A 22,409-nucleotide genomic window follows, 5' to 3' on the forward strand; every position below is an offset into this window, starting at 1 on the left:
ATGCACAGTTTTTGCTTAATTTCAAAACTGGGCTTTTATGTTTCTATAATTGAATTGACATGTAATGAAATTATAAATTATATGTTTATGATTTATTTTAATAATTACACACCCCTGGCCCTTCCCACAAGTGGGAGGTGGAGCCCTCTTCTTCCATCATCACCCACCTCTCTCACCCCCAAAATGAAAATACAAAATACCAAATCAGCAAAAGAAAAGAAGCCTCTGTTCCCTTCTACAGAGCATTCCATTTCTTCTTCCCAATTCCTTCCCCCAATAAGAAGATAAGCTTACCTCTCAATTTTTTTTTTCTCTCCCTTTTCCCCCTCAACTCAAAACCAACTTCACCTATTCAGCAAGCATCATCACCGAAAAGTATGGCCTCCCTCACCACCAGTCTCCTCCTCAAACCCTCCACAGACCCCAAACTCCTCCTCCTCCTCCCCAACTGCAGACCCAATTCCTTGAAGCCCCAACAGAAGAAGAAGAAGAAATCCGAATCCTGCTTGAGAGTGGTGGCGGTCTCTTCCGAGTCGGAGGCGGCGAAGGTGGTGGAGCGAGCGCCCTCGAGCTCCAACGACGCCATCCAGCAGTTCCTCGACCGAGATTACAAGTGGGGGTTCGTCTCCAACGTCGATTCCTTCTCTCTCCAGAAGGGCCTCTCGGAGGACACCGTCCGCGCCATCTCCGCCCTCAAGAAGGAGCCCGACTGGATGCTCGAATTCCGGCTCTCCGCCTTCCGGCAGTGGCTGCGCATGACCGAGCCCCGCTGGTCAGACAACCGCTACCCGGCCATCGATTACCAGGGCATCTGCTACTACTCGCAGCCCAAGCAGCTCCCCAAGAAGAGCAGCCTCGACGAGGTCGACCCCGAGATCCTCGAGACGTTCAACCGCCTCGGCATCCCCCTCACCGAGCAGAAGCGCCTCACCAACGTCGCCGTGGACGCCGTCTTCGACAGCGTCTCCATCGCCACCACCCACCGCAAAACGCTCGCGGCCGCCGGCGTCATCTTCTGCTCCATCTCCGAGGCCATCCAGGAGTACCCCGAACTCGTGAGGCGCTACCTCGGCAGCGTGGTGCCCCCCGGCGACAACTTCTTCGCCGCGCTCAACTCCGCAGTGTTCAGCGACGGGTCCTTCTGCTACATCCCCAAGGACACCGTCTCCCCCATGGAGATCTCCACCTACTTCCGGATCAACGCCCTCGAGACCGGGCAGTTCGAGCGCACCCTGATCGTCGCCGACGAGCGGAGCTTCGTCGGTTATCTGGAGGGCTGCACCGCGCCTTCCTACGATCGGAACCAGCTCCACGCTGCGGTCGTAGAGCTTTACTGCGCGGAGGGCGCCGAGATCAAGTACTCGACGGTGCAGAATTGGTATGCTGGCGATAAGGAGGGGAAGGGCGGGATCTACAATTTCGTGACGAAGAGGGGATTGTGCGCCGGAGACCGATCGAAGATCTCGTGGACCCAGGTGGAGACTGGGTCTGCGATTACTTGGAAGTACCCGAGCGTCGTCCTGAGGGGGCGGGACACCATTGGAGAGTTCTACTCGGTCGCTCTCACGAACAATTTCCAGCAGGCAGACACCGGGACGAAGATGATACATGTGGGCAAGAACTCGAGGAGTAGGATCGTTTCTAAGGGGATATCGGCGGGACATTCCAGGAATTGCTATAGGGGGCTTGTGCAGGTGCAGCCTGGGGCGGACAAATCGAGGAATTTCTCGCAGTGTGATTCGTTGCTTATTGGCGACAATGCGGCTGCGAATACTTACCCTTACATTCAGGTAATTGGATGAATCCTTTGTTTGTGATGATTGAGTGTTTTGTAGTATTCTGATATTTGGTACTGCTAGTTTTGTCATGGATGCTGTTTGTTTTTCTTTTGAATGTGGTAGATGGTAGTTTTCTAGAATGATGATTATTTTTTATTTATATAGGTTCTAGTTTGTGCACAGTTCAGCTAATAACTGAAACAGCTCTGCCTGAAATTGTACTTGATAAACCATGGAGTTTGTGGCAAATTTGGATCCTGAATACAACATAACGTGTAGTCTGACTCAGTAATTCTGTTGTCTTTGAATCAGCCTTTGTTTCTTCTCTGTATTCTTTTTCATTCTGCAGATTCAGTTGAGAAATTAATTTAATATGCTGGTCATGTTTAGCCCATTCGACCTTTTTCTCCTTTCTTCGTTCATCTTCTTCACTCTTAACTGAGTAATTAATAATTATTTGATATCAATGACCTGATCAACCTTAACAGTTTCCCTTCTTTGGTCTGGTTACTCGTCTTATTCAACCTTTTGCTTGGCAGCCACCATATTGGAATTCATTCAATTATTGCTATTTGATCTGTTTGATTTGACTTATGATATATATAAACCTGTGTGGAAAGTGTGTTCACCTGAGTTTCTGGATGCTTATTTAGAACACCTGCATGCTGGAAATGCAAAACATATATTCAGGAATATGCTAGAATTGAAATTGTTTTGTTCAGGAAAACCCTATAAAGCTCTCCGATGAATAAATTAACAGAAAATGCTGAAAGAATGCTAAATAGTGGGGACATGGTTGGAGTTTTGCAGCTAAAAGTTTGTGTTGAGCAAGCAGTTTGCATATGCACTAGTAGTTCCCTGTGATAATGATGCTGGAAACTAGTGAGTTTGGTACCACCTTGAAGGGGAAACTTAGTTGACCAATATCTGGCCTTGTCATGACTGAGAACTGTTGCTAGCATGGCTTTTTGTATGGACACCCTTGGAACCAATAGACAAGTCAATTTTATAACCAGTTTTTCCAAAGTCCTTTCTTTTGCTGGTTTTATGTGTTGGATTAGCCAAAAATGAATGGCGTGAAACCAGCCATAATAAAAGGAAGAGGGGGGGGGGGGGGGAAGGGAGGGGTGGTAAGTTCACTAATTTATAATTGTATGTGGATGTTATTCTATTGACTAATGAAGGAATAGAGATTCCATGCAAGAATAAGCAGTCTGATGTCTTTGGCGATGTGGGAAAAGTGTCGTTAGACTCAGAATTCTTTGAAACTAAGTTTTCTTAGCTTTAAGTTTTTTCAAGGAGTTTCTATATTTAAAAGTGATTGTGAATTGCTCCCTCTCAAATGCAGAAAACTCTTTTGTTTATCAATTTCTTACCCCATTGACTGGTTATTTCTTTTTGTTTTGTGAGAGATGCTCCACCATCTTAAAAATCATCCGTTATAGAACCCTTGAAGTAAAACCAAATATTTAAGAGCTGTGAAATTTGATAGTGAAATTTAAAAAAATTGTAAAAGATTTTTTAGATATCATGTAGCCTCATCCCAAGATTAGTGGTAAGCCTACTTCCATTGATCCTAATGGTCCTGTGAGATAACCATGGCCACCAGCCTTACATTAGGACCAATATATTCTGCTTTACCATGTGACCCTGATTAGAATATGGTGGTCTTCTTTCATTGTATCAAACCTGATTGCATCTGAATTTAGTCATTGAAGGTTTTCACATACAAGTGAATTTATCCTTGACAACTAAATGCTGATCCAGTGTACTTATTAGCTTGAACATATCTTGAACCAGTGCATAAAATATTTTGTGGAAATATTTATTCAGAGACTTTTGTTGAAAGGTCTGCAATCATGCCAAGAGTAGACAAAACTAATTTTGTTCTTTATAATCATGTGTGCATTGCAATTGAATTGGAGCTATATGTTCAAACTGATAACAGTTTGGTTATCACAATATATTTGTGTGGTTGGCCTTTACCTCACCAGAAATGGAAAGGGATATTCAGTTTCTGGTATAAGATACTGTTGGTTGGGGAATTTGTTTGTTATGTTCTTTATAATCATGTGAGCATTGCGATATTTAATGTTATTTGAATTGGAGATATATGTTCAAACTGTCATGAGAATGACACAAATCCCGATGTGCCCCAGAATGGATCAAAAACCAACAAATACAATGTATTTGATACATATTTATAATAGAAATAACAATGGAACACGAGACTTAAAAAATAAATAATTTCATTAAGAATGAAATTCAAATAATACAAAAGAAATGCAAAATTACAAAGAGCCTCACTACAATCACCCAAAACACTAAATACACTAAAAACTACCCATACAGCTAGAAGTCAACCATATGTTGACTATATATATATATATATACAAAAGAATACATCTATCTTAACACCCTTCCTCAAACTTTGAAATTACAAAGAAGAACCCCATTACATAAAATGTCTTCATAGACTTCATAAAGTTAATCTATTTAGTGCTTCTTTAATGGGTGTTCAATCATACGTTTTATGCTCTATTACAGAGAGGATCTTCAATATCACCAGTGCTTGAAAAGAAACTGGTAAGAACATCTAACAAGAACAATTTGACACAAAAGAACTATACTTATATAAATTATGGAGAGAGGATGGCCAAGCACACAAACATACAATGTGCAGAAAATATTTAATAATTCAATTTAACATTTTCAAAATAATTTAAAGTAAGAATTGATTTTGAATAGTCATTAACTTCAAACATGATAGTCATTGACAAACTCGACTTAATAGATAATCAAAAGTTTTTAATTTATAAGAGAACATAATTGCATTTTATCAAAAAGAGAAATGCATGCACAAAATATCTCAAAGATAAACTCATAACTTATTAATTACTTTAAACATTCATGAAAACATGCATTATTCAATACACACATCTATTTATCACATTAATGCATAGTAGACTTGAAATATGATTTTTAAAAACAATCATTGATACCATAACGAAATAACCCACAAAAGAGTTTAAATTACAAGACAGTTTTACACTAAAAGCCGAGTGTTAAAGAAACATTAATTTTTCAAAAGATAATATCAAGTGTCAAACACACACAATAGCCACTATGGGCATACACATAAGAGATTTTTACTAATGAAATGCTTAGAAAAGCATATAATGAAATATGCAGAATTACAAAAACAAAGTGCAAAAGTACATATAAGTCTAAGCATAGACAACACAAACACACGAGGGCACAATACAAGCACAAAAGTGCATAAGCACAAGTCTACTATGGGACAATACAAAGAGCCAACAAAGGACAACACAGGTAAAAAAGAATATATATATTTGTTTATTGAATATATGCTTTTAACAAATTATGCAAAACAATTAATCATAGAATAACTCATGTAACTAAAGCATATACAATGCAAAAAGCGTGAAAATATTTCAACAACCATTTCTCATGAAAGAGCAAATGAGTTTAGAAAAATTATGAAGAAATTTTAAAAAATCTCATACATCATAATGAATGAATTTTGCAAATTAAAATACTATTTTAACAACCACAAACAATCATCTCTTAGGCCTCCAAACCTCAAACATCAAGTCTATCAATGACTAAAACAAGAGCATAATCATCATGCCACTAAATGGCAAAAGACACACGAAAGTGTGTATAAACATCTCTTGTCTACATATAATGGCACTTAAAAACAAGTGTATCAACGACTAGAACAAGAGCATGGCTAAAATTATACACGAAGGTGTGAATAAACATCTCTTGTCTACATATAATGATACTAAAAAATTAAGTATATCAACGACTAGATCAAGAGTATAATACCAACAATGGGCTAAACTCAGACATGAATGTGTGAATAAATATCTCTTGTTTACATATACAACAACAACAACAACTACGCCTTCATCCCAAAACAATTGGGGTCAGCGATATGAACCAACAAAGAAAATCATTTTGTGTCTTCCACATGAATCTTTCTCCTCCAATCATTTCTATCCAATGCCATGTCCTCGGTGAGGTATCTCTTGTTTACATATAATGACGCTAAAAAATCAAGTGTATTAGCGACTAGATTAAGAGTATAATCCAGAGTTACCAGTCGAGGAAGCGGGAGCGGGAAGCGATATGGGAAGCGGGAAGCGAGGCACTTTCAAAAATTTAGGAAGCGGGGAAGCGTGGGACCACTTAGAAGAAAATTATAAACACAACCAACATGATCCCTAGTTAGACATTTCTCCTGGTTAATTGATTAAAACAAGATTGCAAGTGACACTGCAGACCCAACAATATAATGAAGAGTGGAAAAAACACTGCACCTAAGCAAGCCCAATCTTAGCTCAACTGAGTACACACAATAGTGTGGGGTCACCTAATTAACTAGTAACCCCCCAAATCCCCAATGCACTTCATATCTATTAACCATACTCACAAAAATATCTCAGGATTTTTTAAGCCACGCTATTTTAGCGCAAGATCTTCTGAAACAAATACAATCCCCCCACAAAAAACAAGACATTTTGAACATATCATGGTTTTTGTTGCAATATCATTAACATGATATCTACATTTTTATATTTTAATGTTTTTATTATGTTTTCTCATACATTTAAGTTTTAAATGTACATAGATCCCCCCCCCCCCCCCAAAAAAAAAAACCAAATTTCTTCAATTTATTGCAATATTTTCGTTCACCGTCGAGAAAATACCAATAAAGAGATTTGTGACTTTGCTATTAACCAAGCGTCGCAGCGAGCAAAGTGACTTCCTGTGAACGATCGACGCAGAAATCCTGCTTCGCTAATAAGAATCAATCAATGTCACCAAGACATCTTAAAAATTCACGTATCTAACGCACAATGACAACATCGCCAACGTGCCGGCTGAAACCCAATCAAACCCATCGGTTTCTTTCCATTCATTTCCAACCAAACACGCATTGAGCTCGATCGAGACTCGGTAGCAAATCAAACAGCAACAACGGAGGGACGAGAAATGACAGGAGAGAGAATCGAGAAAAGAGAGCGTACCTGAACAGAGACATCGTCGGTGGCGGAGGTCGCCGGCCGTCGGACGTCGGTGGAGGAGGTCGCCGGTCGTCGGACGTGAATAGCGGAGGAGGTCGCCGGTCGTCGAACGTCAATGGAGGAGGAGGTCGTCGATCATCGGATGTCAATGGAGGAGGAGGTCGCCGGTGGCCGAAAACGAGAGAGAGAGAGAGAGAGAGAGAGAGAGAGAGAGAGAGAGAGAGAGAGAGAGAGAGAGAGAGAGAGATGAAAAAAAAAAAACCCTAAGTTTCTTTTTTTTATCCTTACGATTTTTTAAAAATGTCCATTTTTCCCTTATTCAAAAACGATTTTCTTTAATTTTTTTGTTTTCACGTGTTAAATTTTTTTTAAAAAAGGGGCAAACTTGACATTTTAAAAAATGCGTCCCCCTTTAAAGGAGTACGCGTACCCCTTTAACGGGGGACGCGCTTCCCTTTAAAGGGGGACACACTTCCCTTTAAAGGGGGACGCACTTCCTATATTTTTCATGCACTTCCCCACGCGTTTCAGAAGCGCCGCGTTTCGTGCTTCCGAAGCGCGTCTCGGGGAAGCGCGCTTCCCCTAGTACATGCGCGTTTCCGGTAACTCTGGTATAATCTCAATGTCAACAAAGGGTTAAAAACATACACGAAGGTGTGAACAAACATCTCTTGTCTACATATAATAACACTTGGATAAGAGGCATAAAAATGAGAAGACACTCGAGGTAAGAAAGCTTGTAATAAAAACATATTGATGTTATCAATAAAAATATCAATTTTAACCATCTTTCGAAATACCATGGTTTCAAAAATAGATAGTCATCACAAATAAATAGAGTTATAAGCATCCATAATAATAATGGCCATACAAAAAATGAGTTAAACACACACTCAAATCTAGAGATCAAACAAGTGTCAGTTAGAGCCAAACTATAAGTTGACAATCTAAACTGACATAAAAAAAGGTGCACATAACTCACCTCAACAATATCTCTGAATTAACAAAATCATATATGGATTCAAAGGCCAATCAACCATCAATTAAACCAAAGACAAGTGACAACATGTCACTCATAACCCTTGAGAATCTAGATTGATACGATGACATGAGGTGCACACATAACTCACCTCAAGAGCTAACCCTGACCCAACAATAAGGCCAAGAGAAATGATGTATCATATAAAATTCTGTGATGGATAGAGTCAATGCCATAAGAAGGCAATAAATACTTATGAAAATCAATTTCCAAATAGGGTAAGTTCATATCACATAACCGATTTGAAAAAACAAGTTTTAAATCAAATTCAATAAAAGTAAATGAAAAAGCCTTAGCATGAATATAGTACAATCATATGCACAACAATATATCAATTGATGCAATTATATGTAATACATGATAACCATTTTTCATAAATTTGAATAAGCAAGCAATCAACACAAAGAAGATGAATTTTTTAGATTACCTCATAAATTCGCCAATCAAGGGACACGTGCACCAAGGCACAAAGATCAAATAAAAGGAGAAAAATAATAGATTTAAGAAGCTTAATATAAATCATAAGTCTACTATAAGACAATGAAGGTACATATTTAGAGATTCATGAAGATCTTTTATATAGATGTTTAATACATAATTTTCTCTAATCACGAACTCACATATGTCATTTAAGAAATTTTGCAACAAGTGTAAAATCTCTAAGAATCATGATATAAAATATCAAGAAAGAAAGCACTAAGAGTTGCAAGAGGGCACAAGTACCCAAGTTAATAAATCATCAATGGGAAAAACACATAAAGTTACTTAAGACTCAACAACAAAGTTTTTTTTTTAAAATAAGTTTTAACAAGAAAGAAAACAAGGTTTCCCGAAAATGTTCACCAAATTAACAAAGTGGGCACTCAAAGAGTTCCACAAATGCATCAAAAGAACATACACAAGCCACAAGATGGACTCATATACTAAATCCACCCAAGGTGGTTAACACAACAAAATAATTTTTTATTGATGATAGGATAGATCAAAAGTATCTGCTAAAACTCTAAACGAACACACACCAAAGCAAGAAACATGAAAAACATGTAATCATAATTTTAAAGTCCTTAAGAAATCACATATTTACTTAGTACGTAATTTTTAATATGTTTTGTTAAAACAAAAGTACTAGCATACTTAAAATATACTTCGAATCAACATGCTCATGCAAGAGCTAACAAAACAATAATTCATTTAAAAGGAGATTTAAAAGAAAGTTTTAATTTCAATTAATTTGAAAAGCACGTCCAATTTTTCAACATAACATTACCAAAAACAACTTTTGAAATTTTATCATAGACACTTTACCAAATATAAAACGCATACCGGAATGAGAGATCATCGAGTGCAAGTCATTCATCAATTAAGAGCAGTGTTATTAAAAACATGCCTTGAGGTGCAAAAGGTGTGCCTTGCCTTGAGATGCAAAAGGCGAGGCCCTCTGCTCTTCAAGGCGCTAGCCTGAGGCGTGAAAAAAGATGAAGAATAAGAAGAATAAGAAGAATAAGAAGAATAAGAAGATTTTTTCTCATTTTTTAGTACTTATTTGAGATAATAAGAAGTGTTTTATGTAATCAGTTTCTTAGTTACTTTTATATGTTATATTTAATTAGTTTATTTTACTTTTTATATGTTAATCTCATATGCTTTAACTTTTATAGGTTAATCTCATATTTTTTAGTACTTATTTGAGATTTTCTATTGCTTATTGGTTGTTGCTTTATAGGACATTATATTTTTCAATTATATAATTAGTTTTTCAATTATGTAATCAGTTTTTGTGTTACTTTTATATGTTAATCTCAAATTTTTTAGTACTTATTTGAGATTTTCTATTTTTTATTGGTTGTTACTTCATCAATAAAGCATTTCTTTATTTATTTGTATTTTTAGATATTTTTTTTAAAGTTTAAAAAAATTTGAGGCTTACGCTTTACGGCTCGAGGCTTACAACTCGCCTCAATTTTTGGTGCAGTGCCTTGCTACGCATCAACGTTTTTCACAACACTGATTAAGAGTTTTCTTTTGAGGAACAAACATGTCCAAGATACCAAGACCAAGATGCTAAGCTATGATACCATGTCATGAGAAAGATGCGAATCCCGATGCACTACGGAATGGATCAAGAACCAACATATACAATGCATTTGGATACATATTCATCATAGAAATAACAATGAAATGCAAGACTTAAAAAATAAACAATTTCATTAAGAATGAAATTCAAATAATACAAAAGAAATGCAAAATTACAAAGCGCCTCACTACAATCACTCAATACACTAAAAACTACCTATACAATCTCTCAAAACTCACATATGTAGATACCCACTTATTTATAGAGGGGAGAAGAGAATAAAAGGAGGAGAGAGCGCCCCTTTTAGTCGTTGGAGAGGGTCCAACAGTTAGAAATCTAGCCATTGGACACCTTCTCCAATGGCTAGAAGTCAAGCATATGTTAACTTTAGTCAACATATGTTGATTAAACATATATATATATAATATATATTATATATTTATATATATGCATACAATATATAATATATATAAATATATATTATATATTAATTTATATACGTATACATACATATATACGTACAAAAGAATACATCCATCTTAACACAAACTGATAGCAGTTTGGTTATCACAATATATTTGTATGGTTGGCCTCTATGTCACCAGAAATGGAAAGGGATATCCAGTTTCTGGTATAAGATACTGTTAAACTGACAAATCTCTTTTATGTACAAAATTTCCTTAGCCCTAAAGCTGACAAAAGCTAGTTTTTTTGGGAACTCCTGGTCTGATGGTCCCTGTTCACCATCACAAGGACATCTTGCTGCTTATTCTTGCATTGATCCTTCATTGCTTCATTGGTCCAGCCAATCTAATGCCTAACTGTTTGAAAAACAGTAGATGTGTCATGGACATGTTACACTTGAGCTGTGGAGCATCGACAAACATTTTCCACACACACAAAAAATTGGTTTAGGGTAGTACTTATGCATACAATAACTTGATCACAGGTTTGGGTATGTTTCTAGATTGCAGGCTTAGGATATCAAAGATATTTTAAGAGAGGGTATTTAAAGGTGCATAGGTAATAATACACAATAACAAGAGACTTTGGCCTTTGTTGCTTTTCCCATAGAAATGAGTGAGGGTTGGAAGTGTTGACTTAGATGTCTTATGATGATTATATTTTTTTATTTCTCTCTCTCTCTCTCTGCATTCTTAACTATCGTTTGTTTGAATTTTAAACAAATTGAGTTTAGGCTTAGATTGGCTTTTGTACAATCCTAGGGCAAGTCAATGATGAGTTACATATTTAATTTCTTTTGCTTTTTAGCTTTGTCCTGTTTTACATTTTTTTATCATCTTGAATTATAACTGTTATGACTTGTTTTAGTTGTCAATTAGATTCATTCTAGTCTTGAATCTCGATAGTCACTTCGTCTAGTCCCAATCTTGAGTCTGATCATATTTTAGTTTTGAAATCATACTTTAAATGTAGCCCAGATCTTGAGTCTCTGATTGTCTTCTAGATATGTATCATATTTTGAATAGGTTTGAAGTTCATTATTGCACCCACCTAGGAGAGGAGAGAGAAAATGTTTTACTGTTGGTGTGAGTGGCACAGGACAAGGCTAAAATTATGAAAGTGAATGGGCTTTAGGGTCTGACACGGGTCCAGTTCTTTTGCAATCTGAATCAAAATAAGATAGTCTAAAAGCAATAATAACTAAAAATTTAAATCAATGACTACAAGCTTTTCAACAAGGAAAGTCATGCACTCAGCTCAATGAGAACCTGCTCACAAGTTCTTATCCTAATCAGCTTCTAGAAGTGCAATTCAATGATTAGCCCATGAAAGAAGTTCAATTCGGCTCTATTAGACTTATGATAGATATTGCTAGGATTTGGGCCAAGTCCAAGTTGAAAAACTAGATAAGCCTATGGTTAAGTTGGTCAATACATAAAGGTTTATATGGCTAGGTTAGAATAGGTGTTTACATTGCTGGTAGAAGATAGAGGAATGTTTTTCTTGGTCAACAAGCAAAGAATTTGAAGTTTATTTAGGGTGCCTGAAATCATGTTTGAAATCCTTACTAATAAATAAGAGATAAAAAATGGTTGAATCCTTCTTGGCATAATATAAAAAACTTTGCTAGATGCTACCTTCCGATCTTACCAAGTTAATATTGTATTTTGTAGCCATTTGAAGCAATGCATCAAATTATGAAGAATTCTAAAGAAACATATGGTAAGCATATGTATGGAACTCTTAAACTCGAGATAGATTTAGGTGCATGGAGTGATATTGGAACTTAATAATAGTTTTCCTGGTCATCAACTTGGGGCTCGTCATATAATGGAAGAGCTTTTTCAATGGAAGCGATAAACAACTCAATAATGAAACATCATCCTTAATTTGATGCTAATGCAGGTATACAAACTTTTAACACTGGACTTTGGATCCGACATTTATTCGCAGATAAAACTGAATCCACATACGGCCCTAATCTCCAAATAAGTTTGGAGAAAGCCAAATAAATATTTATTTATTCATTTATACTTAAATCATATATCTTGAATTTGAGTCAGAGAAACATAAACTAACATGACCTATTACTAAAAAACTCCAATCATGCAGCCAAAAGTGTATAAATCAATGTAGTTCATCTTGATAAAGTGCATTAGTCCTTGAGCCAAAAAGTGTAGTTGGAATCTCAAATTTTTATCCAGTTGAACAATAAAGTTAGGTTTTTTGGGATTTTGAATTTGGATCCAGCATGGTGAACCAGTATTAGGACACCTAGACTGTCAAGAATATGAGCATAGGAGGAAATGCAGTGCATTTTTATGTATGGGTTGTGGATGGCTGCAAACATGTCTAGGCGTGTTTGGTTGATCTTTGAGGTGTTTGGACCATGGTTGCCAGTTGAGGAAGCGGGAGCGGGAAGCGATACGGGAAGCGGGAGCGGGAAGCGAGGCACTTTCAAAATTTTAGGAAGCGGGGAAGCGTGGGACCACTTAGGAGCGATTCGGGAAGTGTCTCGGAAGCGACCTAGGAAGCGTCTCGGAAGCGACCTAGGAAGCGTCTCGGAAGCGAGGGGGAAGCGAAAAAAATAAAAATAAAAAATAAAAAATACAAAAAATTTAAAAAAAACAGGGGAAGCGAGGGGGAAGCGTGATGGGAAGCGCGCTTCCCATTAAAGGGAAGCGCGTCCCCCATTAAAGGGAAACGCGTCCCCCATTAAAGGGAAACGCGCTTCCCAAAAAAGGGGGACGCTTCCCCCCACGCTTCGGAAGCGCGACGTTCCGCGCTTTCGAAGCGCGCTTCCCCTTTTAGCTAGGCGCTTCCGGTAACCCTGGTTTGGACGCCTTCAAATCTTCTTTAGTTGCTTTCTGCTTACTTTTAGGGCATTTACTTGTTTTTTGATGTCATGTATGTCAAAATGGACCTTATATGGATTTTTTTGCACTTAGTTTATCCATTTAGATTAAGCTAATTTAATTTCCAGAATTCTTATAGTTGGGTTCATTTTATAGGTAGATAAATGATGAATCTAGATTAGGTCCATCTTCTTCTTCAGTAAGGTTCTTGGTGTAAAGTCAAATTTTGTATGTGATCCCTGGGAACTTGTGGTGAGAACTGACATTTTTTTAGCAATCAACATTAGTCTATCCCAGAGTTACCGGAAGCGCCTAGGCAAAAGGGGAAGCGCGAAACGTCGCGCTTCCGAAGCGTGAGGGGAAGCGTCCCCCTTTTTTGGGAAGCGCGCTTCCCTTTTATGGGAAGCGCGTCCCCCTTTTATGGGAAACGCGCTTCCCATAAATGGGAAGCGCGCTTCCCCCACGCTTCCCCCACGTTTCCCCCACACTTCCCCCTCGCTTCCCCCACGTTTCCCCCACACTTCCCCCTCGCTTCCCCCTCGCTTCCCCATTTTTTTCATTTTTTTTCGCTTCCCCTCGCTTCCGGTTCGCTTCCTAGGTCGCTTCCGGTTCGCTTCCTAGGTCGTTTCCGAGACGGTTCGGAATTTTCTTCTAAGTGGTCCCACGCTTCCCCGCTTCCTAAATTTTTTAAAGTGCCTCGCTTCCCGCTCCCGCTTCCCGTATCGCTTCCCGCTCCCGCTTCCTCGACTGGTAACTCTGGTCTATCCAATTAAAATGAGATCTACCTATTTTTTCTGTGGTCAAGCTTGAAAAAGATGATCTGAGGTATCATGCACAAAGATGCAACAACAACAACAACAACAACAACAACAACTACACCTTCATCCCAAAACAATTGGGGTCGGCGATATGAACCAACAAAGAAAATCATTCTGGGTCTTCCACATGAATCCTTCTCCTCCATTCATTTCTATCTAATGCCATGTCCTCGGTGAGGTTCAAAGCATTCATATCCTTTCCTATCCTCCATCCATGTCTTCCTAGGCCTACCCCGACCTCTTTTAACTAATATATTTTCCCATTTCTCCATCCTTCTAACTGGAGCATCATTAGGCCTTCGTCGAATATGTCCAAACCACCGTAAACGATTCTCTCTCATCTTATTTCAATGGGTGCAACGCCTACCTTCTTACGTATCTCCTTGTTTTGAATCTTATCTTTTATTGTATTTCCACACATCCATATCAGCTACACTCATTTTTGAATATGATGTCTCTTGGCAGCCCAACATTCCGTACTATATAGTAAAGCGGGCCTAATAGTCGTCCTATAAAACTTTCCCTTCAACCGCAATGGCATTCTACGATCGCACAACACTCCAGTTGCACTCTTCCATTTCATCCACCCAACCTTTATCCTATGATTTACATCTCCATCAATTTCTCCATACTTTTGAATGATAGATCCCAAATATTTGAAAGAATCATCCACCGATATTTCTTGCTCACCAAGCTTCACTACACTCCCATCACTACTTCGTTGCTTACTAAATCGACATTCCATGTATTTTGTCTTACTCTTACTCAACTTAAAACCTCTTGCTTCTAATGTTTGTCTCCATAATTCTAACTTAGCATTAACCCCAGCTCTAGAATCATAAATCAAAACAATATCATCAGCAAACAACATACACCACGACACATTTTCTTGAATTGATCTCGTAAGCTCATCCATCACTATAGCAAATAGGAAAGGGCTTAAAGCAGATCCTTGATGTAACCCAACCGTTATAGGAAAATTGGTTGTCACCCCTCCACAAGTGCGGACATTGGTTAGTACTCCTTCATACATATCTTTAATTATACTAATGTACTTGAGAGAAACACCTTTCTTCATCATTGTCCACCAAAGAACGTCCCTAGGTACTCTATCGTATGCCTTTTCTAAATCAATAAAAACCATATGCAAATCTTTGTTCCTCTCTCTATATCTTTCAATAAGTTGTCTAAGAAGATGTATAGCTTCCATAGTTGATCTTCCAGGCATAAAACCAAACTGATTCTCCGATATCATGACAACCTTCCTCAACCTAGACTCAATCACCCTCTCCCAAAGTTTCATAGTATGACTCATGAGTTTTATACTCCGATAGTTTGTGCAATCTTGTATATCACCCTTATTCTTATATAGAGGCACCAAAGTACTCTTCCTCCACTCATTAGGCATCTTATTTGTCCGCCAAATCTTGTTAAAAAGATTTGTCAACCATTCTAAATCTTTCTCTCCCAAGCATTTCCAAGCCTCGATAGGTATATCATATGGGCCAACTGCCCTTCTTGATTTCATTTTCTTCAAAGCCTCTGCAATTTCTTTCTTTTGAATCTTGCGCATGAAGTCACGATTCATCTCATGAAAAGGAATGGAAAAGTCTCCAAGATTCTGAGCATGACTTTCATTGAATAGCTTATCAAAATAATCTTTCCATCTCTCCTTAATCTCCCCATCTTTGACTAAAACCCTTTGCGTTTCATCTTTGATACATCTAACCATACCCAGATCTCTCGATTTCCTATCTCTCATCTTTGCAAGCCTATAAATATCCTTCTCGCCCTCTTTGGTATCCAACTTGTCATAAACCTCCTTATATACTTTATCCCTCGCGTTCCGAACTATTTTTTTAGCTTCCTTCTTTGCTATCATATACTTCTCCAAATTCTCATTATCACGACTTTTACTTAGATTTCTATAACACTCTTTTAACCTTAATAGCTAATTTGACATCCTCGTTCCACCACGATGTATCCTTACCTAGCGGTGCACCGCCTTTAGACTCACCCAATACCTCCTTAGCCACCTTTCTCATGCCACCTGCTATCTTATTCCACATAGATTCTGAATCCTCCTCGAGACACCAATCAACTTCCTTAACTACTCGCTCTATAAACATTCCTTGTTTAGCTCCTCCTTTCAGTGCCCACCACTTAATTCTAGGATCTATCCTATGTCTATCCCTTTTGCGGCATTGTTTAATTCTAAGATCTAAAATTATGACTCTATGTTGTGTAGCTACACTTTCTCCCGGTATAACCTTACAATCGATGCAACAACCCCTATTTCTCTTTCTAAGTAGGAAAAAATCTATCTGACTCGTATTAACCCCACTTTTAAATGTTACTAGGTGAGACTCCCTCTTCCTAAACCAAGTGTTTGCTAAGATCATATCATAGGACAAACCAAAATCTAAAATCATTTTTCTACTTTCGTTTCTTTCTCCTATACCATAGCCTCCATGGATACTCTCAAATCCATCCCTACTAATGCCTACATGCCCATTAAGGTCACCGCCGATGAAAAACCTTTCTCCATAAGATATCCCTTGTACTACTCCATCTAAATCTTCTCAAAATTGACGCTTAATGGAATAATCTAAACCTACTTGAGGGGCATAAACACTAATAATATTAATAATATCCATACCTAATACTAATTTAATAAGTAAAATCCTATCACTCTTCTTACGGACCTCAACTACATTATCTATAAACTCACGACTCATAACAATCCCTACTCCATTCCTATTCCTATTTATTCTTGTATACCAAATCTTATATCCCCAAGGTTCTATCACTTTTGCTTTCTCACCTACCCATTTGGTCTCTTGTAAACATAAAATATCAATCTTTCTCCTACACATAACATCTACTAACTCTACCAACTTACCAGTTAAAGATCCTATGTTCCAAGTGGCTAACCTAATTTTATGGTCTTGGACTAACTTTTTTACCCCCACCCGTCCAACAAAGTGAGGGAACCCTTGCCTATTTGACACCACACTCGGGCGCCGGTGTGATGCGTCGCTTCTGGGCGACGACCTAGCAACCCTTACCCATTTATCACTGCCTCCGGGCCTATAGAGTACAACGCGTCGCTCAGTAGGGAACTGTAAAGAGTCTTTCACACAATCAAGTCTACAAACAACTTGACAAAACATACATTCACCCAATATGGTAAACCAAAATAGCATACAAAATGCTCCACAACACAAACATAAGAATAGTGCATAAATGCACTTGAATCTGAATATCTAAGAGGTAAAACCCTCTACCTTTGTATATGAATTACAATGGGCAGCATGCCCTTATTTATAGAGAGGTTACATGAGAGGAGCTATTAAAATAGCTGTTGGGATAGCTGTTGGGCTACTCCCAACAGCTCTAATTAGAGCCGTTGGGAGTAGCCCAACAGCTCTATTCAAACAGTCAACATTTTGACAGAACCTGACAAAAAGGCTGTTGGCTGTTTTGAGAGTCCAACAGCTCTAGTCAATTATGACTGTTTGACAAAAAGACAAAAAATAAGAAAGAAATAAAATTACAAAAATAAATAAATAAAAAAGTATTACAAGAATATAAGTATATACTTTAAATATATAGTTATATACATACTCTTGTATTACGAAAAGTATGTATATATATATATTCAAGTATATACATATATATATATATATATTCAAGTATATACATATATATGTCATTTTCTAACAGTCTCCTTCAAACTTATGGTGAAATCACCGAAAGTTTGTCAAGTAAAAAGTTGAATCTTGGTGAGCATAGTGCCTTGGTGAAGAAGTCAGCAAGTTGATATTCTGATGTCACATAGGGAAGATCAATAGTCTTCTTCAAATATTCTTCACGAACAAAATGGCAATCCATCTCTATATGCTTAGTTCTTTCATGAAATGTATGATTTCGAGCAATGTATATCGAACTCTTATTGTCACAGCACAATCTTGTAGGATTCTGAAGGTGAATCCCCATATCTGAAATCAGTTGTTTGAGCCACACGACTTCCATAGTAGTAGTTGCCATTGCTCTATATTCAGCTTCTGTAGATGATAATGACACCTTTTGTTGTTTCTTGCACCTCCATGAAATCAAAGATTCACCTAAAAATATACAAAAACCAGTTGTTGAGCGCCTGTTATTTGGATCTCCTCCCCAATCAGCATCAGAATATGCAATAAGATCTAAGGAGGAAGAAGAGGACAGAAAGACTCCCTTATTTATAGTGCCTCTGATGTATTTAATAATTCTCATGACTGCACTCATATGAGCTGATGTTGGAGCATGTTGAAATTGACTGGCTATATGCACAGCATGGGCTATGTCTGGTCTTGTAATACTTAAATACATAAGAGATCCCACTAGCTGTCTGAAGGGAGTTGGATTGTCCAAAGGAACTCCATCATCGGCTCGCATTTTCATTCCAACAATCTCTGGAGTATCAACAACTTTATCATCTGAAAGTCCTGACTTGTCAATAATATCTGAAGCAAACTTTGTTTGTGACAATATGTATCCTCGGTTAGAGTATGAAACTTCTATACCAAGAAAGTATGTTAGAAACCCAAGATCTGTCATTTCAAAAGAATTTTTCAAAAATTGTTTTACTTTCTTGATTCCCTCCTTTTCACTACCTGTAATTAACATATCATCAACATATAAAAGTAAAATTATAATACCAGCAGAAGAGTTCTTGATAAACAAAGCTGTATCAGTATAGCATGGTTTAAAACCATACCTTGTAATAACATTGTTAAAAGTATCAAACCAAGCTTTAGGTGCTTGTTTGAGGCCATATAATGCCTTTTTTAATTTAAGCACTTTACCTGAAGGAATTATTAATCCAGGTGGAATATCCATATATACTTCCTCATTGAGATTCCCATTTAAAAATGCATTTTTAACATCCATTTGAAATATATTCCAATTTTTAATAGCTGAAATAACTACAAGCATTCGAACAGTGGTCATCCTGGCAACAGGAGCAAAAGTTTCTTCGTAATCTACTCCGTATTCTTGAGAATATCCTTTGGCAACTAATCTGGCTTTATGCCTTTCCAAGGATCCATCACTTTTGGTTTTTACTTTAAAAACCCATCTACAACCTATTGTCTTTTTTCCTATAGGTAAATCCAAAATTTCCCAAGTATTAGCATCTTTAAGAGCTTCTAATTCTATGTGCATAGCTTTTATCCATTCAGGTAAATTTTTTGCTTCATTGTAACATGAGGGTTCAAAATATGAGTGGATAGCTATAAGACATGCTCTATATTTAGGAGAGAATGAATCATAAGGCACAAATTTATTTGGGATTCTTGAGGTTCGTTCTGATCTACGAATAGTGGTTTGTTCTGAAGGAATTTCTGATGCTTCATGATTACTTTGATTTACACCTTCATTGAATGCATTTCGATTTCTTCTAGTGTATACTATTGGTTCAACTATTGTTCTATTTTCAATAAGAGGTTCTACATAAATATTTTCATCATTAGACAATAGTTTGAACAAGAGAGAATAATCAGAGTTTATGTCTTCCGACATGTTTTCTTCAAATCCACTTTCATTTTCAACAAAATTAACATTCCTTGAAATGAGAAGTTTATCATTTTTGGTATCATAACATTTAAATCCTTTTTGTGTTTCTGAATAACCAATGAACGCACAGGAAATAGCTTTAGAAGATAGTTTATCTCCTTTATCATTCAAAACATAACATTTGCAACCAAAGATTCTCAGTCTTTGATAGTCAGGTTGATATTTGAATAATTTTTCAAAAGGAATTTCATTAGATAAAGTTTTGGAAGGCATCATATTTATAAGATATACTGAGGTTAATGCAGCTTCAGCCCAAAGATTTTTTGGAACATTTTTAGCAATAAGAAGAGTTCTTGTAGTTTCCACAATATGTCTGTGTTTCCTTTCTGAAACTCCATTTTGTTGTGGGGTTCTAGGACATGATCTTTGATGTAAAATTCCTTCATTTTCTAAAAATTGTTTAAACTCATTTGACAAGTATTCTCCTCCAGAGTCAGTTCTGAGAATTTTGAGTTTACTTTCAAATTGATTTTTAATCATGTTATGGAATGTTTTGAAGGTTGCAAATACATCTGATTTATACTTAAGAAAGTAAATCCAACAATATCTAGTGAAGTCATCAATAAACACAACATAGTAGGAGAATCCGCCTTTAGAGGCTACAGGAGCAGGACCCCATACATCCGAATGAACTAATTCAAAAGGCATTGAGGAGTAAAAAGTTCTTTGACCATAAGGCAAGACTGTCATTTTACCAAGTAAACATTCTTTGCATTCAAAATTATCTTTACAAAGATTCTTGGTAATAGGTACAAAATTTAATTTTCTTATATTTGGATGCCCAAGTCTATGATGCCAAGTCCGTATGTCTTTTGTTTGGGCAGTGTTGCAAAATGATTCCTTTGGAATACAAAGGAAATCCATATAATAGAGATCTCCTTGCCTAGAACCTTCCCCAATCAATTTCCCGGACTGGCGATCCTGCACCCAACATTTACTTGATGAGAAAATGACATCACATCCATGATCCGAGATTTGAGAAACAGAAAGTAGATTAAGATGAAGTTTTGGTATGTCTTATTTTCGGAATATAAAAGTTGTTATGTTTTGACAAATCATTTTTAAAAATTCCAACACCCTCTATTTCCAAGGCAGTACCATCGGCAATGGAAACAAATGATGCATTTGAATTAGGTTGACATTCGGATAGTATAGATCTATGTGGGGTCATATGAAAAGAAGCTCCTGAATCAAGAAGCCAAGAGCACATACCAGGAGTAGAAGAGGTTGCAATGGCCGCTCCTGAGGTAGATCCTTTAAGCTGTGGTTGTAATGCCTCCGTCAGTTGAGATAATGATTTGGTGAGGTCTTTGAGATTCAAAGTATCTTCATCTTGTTTTGATGGTGCAGCCGCAACACGCTTTTCTTGAGGCCTATATTTGTATCTAGGACATTGAGGCCTAATATGACCGAGCTCATTACAATTATGGCAAATGATTTTTGATTCTCCTCGATTCTTGTTAAAATAAGGAGGTTTATATGGCTTGATATAGTGTCCTGGTTTTGATGCGGCAAGTGCGCAATACTCTTCTTGACCATTGCTAGAAGTAGCCAGCACCCTAACATTTTTACTCATGTTTAGCCTAGTCTCTTCTCCACTAAGTTTAGTGAGAATCTCATGAATAGGAGGAGGTGATGAAGATGATAGCAAGGAGGCCCTTGTTTGTTCAAACTCGGGTCTCAAACCATAGAGAAAAGCGAAAAGTCTCTTCTTCAACTTGAACTCTCCGCATTTCTATACACTTTCCTTCCCATTTGGGTTCAAATTGGGCAAGTTGGGTCCAAATGGAAGATACAACAACAACAACAACAACTACGCCTTCATCCCAAAACCATTGGGGTCAGCGATATGAACCAAAAAAGAAATTCATTTGGGGTCTTCCACATGAATCCTTTTCCTCCAATCATTTCTATCCAATGCCATGTCCTCGGTGAGGTTCAAAGCATTCATATCTTTTCCTATCATCTCCATCCAAGTCTTCCTAGGCCTACCCCGACCTCTTTTAACTAATATATTTTCCCATTTCTCCAACCTTCTAACTGGAGCATCATTAGGCCTTCGCCGAATATGTCCATACCACCGTAAACGATTCTCTCGCATCTTATTTTCAATGGGTGCAACACCTACCTTCTTACGTATCTCCTCGTTCCGAATCTTATCTTTTATTGTATTTCCACACATCCATCTAAGCATCCGCATCTCAGCTACACTCATTTTTTGAATATGATGTCTCTTGGCAGCCCAACATTTCGAACCATATAGTAAAGCGGGTCTAATAGTCGTCCTATAAAACTTTCCCTTCAACCGCAATGGCATTCTACGATCGCACAGCACTCTAGTTGCACTTTTCCATTTCATCCACCCAACCTTTATCCTATGATTTACATCCCCATCAATTTCTCCATACTTTTGAATGATGGATCCCAAATATTTGAAATAATCATTCACCGGTATTTCTTGCTCACCGAGCTTCACTACACTCCCATCACTACTTCGTTGCTTACTAAACCGACATTCCATATATTCCGTCTTACTCTTACTCAACTTAAAACCTCTAGCTTCCAATGTCTGTCTCCATAATTCTAACTTAGCATTAACCCCAGCTCTAGACTCATCAATCAAAACAATATCATCAGCAAACAACATACACCACGGTACATTTTCTTGAATTGATCTCGTAAGCTCATCCATCACTATCGCAAATAG

General features: G+C 37.4%; 1 protein-coding gene across 1 annotated transcript in view; it reads left to right on the plus strand.

Annotated features, from left to right (window-relative positions):
- The first annotated feature begins 212 nt into the window (after nucleotides 1-212).
- Nucleotides 213-22,409, plus strand: part of LOC149817018 (iron-sulfur cluster assembly SufBD family protein ABCI8, chloroplastic-like) — a 37,429-nt gene continuing 15,232 nt past the window's right edge. The window contains exon 1 of the mRNA XM_089988165.1: nucleotides 213-1,790. Coding sequence (XP_089844291.1) covers nucleotides 378-1,790 — 1,413 coding nt within the window. The 5' untranslated portion in view covers nucleotides 213-377. The remainder of the gene's footprint in view (nucleotides 1,791-22,409) is intronic.

Source organism: Nuphar pumila, chromosome 14 (genome assembly GCF_984573655.1).
Source record: "Nuphar pumila chromosome 14, dmNupPumi1.hap1.1, whole genome shotgun sequence".
Taxonomy (NCBI): Eukaryota; Viridiplantae; Streptophyta; class Magnoliopsida; order Nymphaeales; family Nymphaeaceae; genus Nuphar; species Nuphar pumila.